This window comes from Apium graveolens, chromosome 7 (assembly GCF_009905375.1).
Source record: "Apium graveolens cultivar Ventura chromosome 7, ASM990537v1, whole genome shotgun sequence".
Classification (NCBI taxonomy): Eukaryota; Viridiplantae; Streptophyta; class Magnoliopsida; order Apiales; family Apiaceae; genus Apium; species Apium graveolens.
Window position 1 is genome coordinate 33,847,567 of NC_133653.1, and position 3,547 is coordinate 33,851,113.

General features: G+C 31.4%; 1 protein-coding gene across 1 annotated transcript; it reads right to left on the reverse strand.

Annotated features, from left to right (window-relative positions):
* Nucleotides 1-215: 215 nt before the first annotated feature.
* Nucleotides 216-2,845, reverse strand: LOC141672602 (uncharacterized). Its single transcript, XM_074479242.1, has 6 exons — nucleotides 2,580-2,845; nucleotides 2,299-2,375; nucleotides 2,156-2,192; nucleotides 875-1,019; nucleotides 674-755; nucleotides 216-577 (listed from the first exon to the last, which is right to left on the reverse strand). Exons 1-6 carry the CDS (start codon nucleotides 2,728-2,730, stop codon nucleotides 425-427), a joined length of 645 nt encoding a protein of 214 aa, XP_074335343.1. The 5' UTR covers nucleotides 2,731-2,845; the 3' UTR covers nucleotides 216-424.
* Nucleotides 2,846-3,547: the final 702 nt, after the last annotated feature.

Consider the following 3,547-nt stretch of genomic DNA (forward strand, 5'->3'; position numbering starts at 1 on the left):
CTTCTTGAATAAGTCTCTGTTTATATATGGCTACAGAGTTTGAGCACCGAAGTTGAAAGAGTTTATGTCTAATTGGATACTACAAGTCCGCAAGGTTGAAGTTATGTAATCCTTTAATTATACATAACCCGATACACATCGGCAATGTTTTTAATTTTATCTGAGCAGGCATATGTAATAAGCATCAACGTCGCGATATCACGAACACCAAACAATTATGTACAACGTTTTTATGGCAGTTTTATTCCATGGATAAGGAGGCATTACAGAATAAGGACATTGCAAGTTCTGCTTTTGTTTTGTTTCATAGACGACTATAACTAAGCTTTTACATCAAGGAACAACAACCGCCCTTACTCATACTCTTACTAGAAGTTATAGTAATGCAAACATAACCGATCTAACATCTAATTTGTGCTTATCTCTAGCCAAGGGTGAGCTCAAGAGATATATCATCTGCATCTCTTGTTGTCACCGACATTTCCGAACCTCTCGAATTCGAAGACGAGGCTGAGCAACCCCCATCACCAGCTACTCTATCTAGCAGCATTTTTTCTCTTCCACTACTGCTATAATCCTGAAAAACAGAAACATCATTTAACACAAGAAGTACCATGATCGGTGGATTTGTCCTAACGGATACCCGAATTGTATGTTTTAAAAAAGAACATACATGAACACTTTCGGCGCCATTGAAGTGAAACGGCGGTGCACTTGCGCAGCATTCATTCCAGGCAGGCTCATACATATTTATCCTGCAATCAAACACATGTAGAATTAATGCAATACTGAGAAACCGACGGTACTATATGATAAACAGTCATTATATAAAAAGGATTAAAGAAAAATATAACTTTTTTTATTAAAAAATTACCATGCAGGTGGTGTAAGAAAATTTTCAGCCATTGAATGGGTGACCTTTCTATCAAAACCATTGTTGTAATTAGAGCCAGTAAAGTACTTTGCTCCTTCAGGGCCTTGCATCCTATCATTCTTCTTCTTTGCTGCCACTTCGGCCTCTGCATTTCCCAAAATTTGTTTACATATATTACTAAGCAAAGTAAGGTATACAATAGAAGCGAACAACTTATGTCAATACAGTACATGTAAGAGTTTTTTACAAATTAATAGATTTTCTTTAGCAGATAATTTAATTTTTGAAGTTACCGTAGAGGAGGACAAATTAGAGGAGGCGGGAGGGGCGTCATACAGGGCAAAGGAGAAGAAAAAGAGGAGAAGAGAGGAAGAGGACAGGTGTAAGACATGCAGAACCACAAGTAGACACGTATACAATCTTTTCGGCGGCTGACCTAATATTCTATTATCCGTAACTAGAAGTGTCCAACAAATCATGCACATGCAGTTGAAAGTTGAAATTCAAGCCTCAACCAACAAATTCTTTTCTCATCTCCAGTACCTTGCAACAATATTTATCCTTTTTTTTAATCTCAAATAATTTCTTATAATTAACAAAAAGATTATAAGATATTGATGACACTTACAACTTAAATAATAGGAGTTTTATTATACTAGTAGTAAGTGCAAAAGTGGACTATTACTAGTATTATTTTCTTTATAAAATGTTTGTTAATTAGGATATTTTGAAAGCTATATTTTCTTAATATTTGATATTTTCTTTGTGAACACTTGCATATTTACAAAGTGGACTATTATGAGAAATATTTTCTTTATATAATGTTTGTTAATTAGGATATTTGAAAGTTATATTTAAATATTATTTTATTATGTGTAATTATGGAGTTTCTTGGAGCTTAGGATCAAAGATTTAGCGTTAAAGTTAATAAATTTTCTTGAATCTTTTTAAGTAATTACTCCCACCTCAATATAGTATAAACGTCACCTAATATTGTGCATATAAGTGACAAAAGCATACTAATTATTTTTAAATTATTCTCAAATTAGGGAGAATATTAACAATCAGAAAGTATCTAAGCATATAAATGAAACAAAGAATTATGGTTTACAGTTTTCACCTATAAATGCAAGTATTAAACGTTTTTTGTCTATACATACAACCACTTGAACACAAAAATGTATGCAGAAAGAGCTGTAGATGCAGTGGATATATGTCAGTAAATGCGGAGAATGAGGTCATGGAACCGTATATTTTGGATGTATGTTTAAGAACACATACCATGAATCATTTGTTCGTGCTTCATGCTTCTATACATCTGTTCATATCCATACACGTCCAATAATTAATATAAGATTACAAAAAATATTAAATCACTGTTTTAAGTTGTAACGTATGTTTATATCTTAGAGATTTGGATGAACCTGAAGATGACTTTTCACGTGAGAAATGGTAACTCCTTTTACATCCATCAGCTGTAATATCATCTTTGGTGTAGCTCCTATTTCCAGAATATATGATTGAAAGGGTTAAAAAGATCAACAAAATACTATCACATGAAAAACATACAATTAATTCATAGCAAAATCATAGAACATGCTACTATTTAATGAACATAAACAAAATTATTATGCTTGGTTAAAATTAAAGAGACAAGAACCATGCTTAACAAAAAATTATGGGAGAGAGAGAGGGAGGAGCTTACTGTCTTCTCCACCTAAGCGTTCAACTGCAAGAACAAAAGATTTGTGAAGATCATCGCTCCACCTTAACCTGGGATTCTTTGATCGGACATATGGTCGGATTCGAGTACTTGACAGATTGTAATTCTGTGAAGATATAGCCATTTCTTCCATATAGATTTTGTATTTATATGAAAACAGAATATATGTGGTGAAATCTTTAGAGCTGTACGGAGAGAATGAATGATATTGAAAGATAGAGATGGTATATATAGGGAACAAAATGGAATAATAATATAATAATACTCGCTACTTAAAAAGAGAGTAAAGAGAATCCACGGAGAAAGTAGCCGTGGTCTTGTAATTCTCTATTTTGCAACTTAATAAGGTAATTTAAAATTAATGGATTATAATAAGAGTAATTTGAGATAGACATAAAATATAATTATATTTGTTAAAACAATCTCATTTAGATTCTTAGTAATTACTTCGTGGTAATGAATCTTGTGCAAGCTTTGTTAAGCTAAGACTAAGCTAATTATGTACAAAAAATCATCTTAAATATATTTCATATCTAAACTTAAAAATATATAAATTAAAAACCAGTCCTTATCTATTTGACCGATTAAACTTAGTACATGTTGTATTAAATTTAAAGATCACTGACTATATGTATTATATAATTCGACTAATAATTACTCCCTTCTATCAATTTAATAATAATTAAGCAATAAATTAGAAAGATGGCCAGAGTTAATAAAAGGGAGTGAAATTATTTAAAAATTTTAAACTATCATATGTTTACTACTATTGTTTAAATTGAACATTGAAAATTGTTAGCAACCAAAAAACACAAGATATATATTTTACAAGTACATACTAATCCAAAAGTAAACTTACAAGATTGGAATGATTAAATAAAGTTATAAAGATAGAGCCGAGGGTGACATCTGCAATAGTGGTCGTGTCTATATTTAGGAAACATACCATC

Excerpts from the sequence above, each read along its gene's own strand:
- LOC141672602 (XM_074479242.1), bottom strand. The coding sequence starts at position 2,730 with ATGGAAGAAATGGCTATATCTTCACAGAATTACAATCTGTCAAGTACT. Across the intron at positions 2,193-2,298 it reads ACGTGAAAAGTCATCTTCAG|ATGTATAGAAGCATGAAGCA; the intron begins GTTCATCCAAAT and ends GGATATGAACAG. Across the intron at positions 1,020-2,155 it reads GCACGAACAAATGATTCATG|AGGCCGAAGTGGCAGCAAAG; the intron begins GTATGTGTTCTT and ends TGGGAAATGCAG.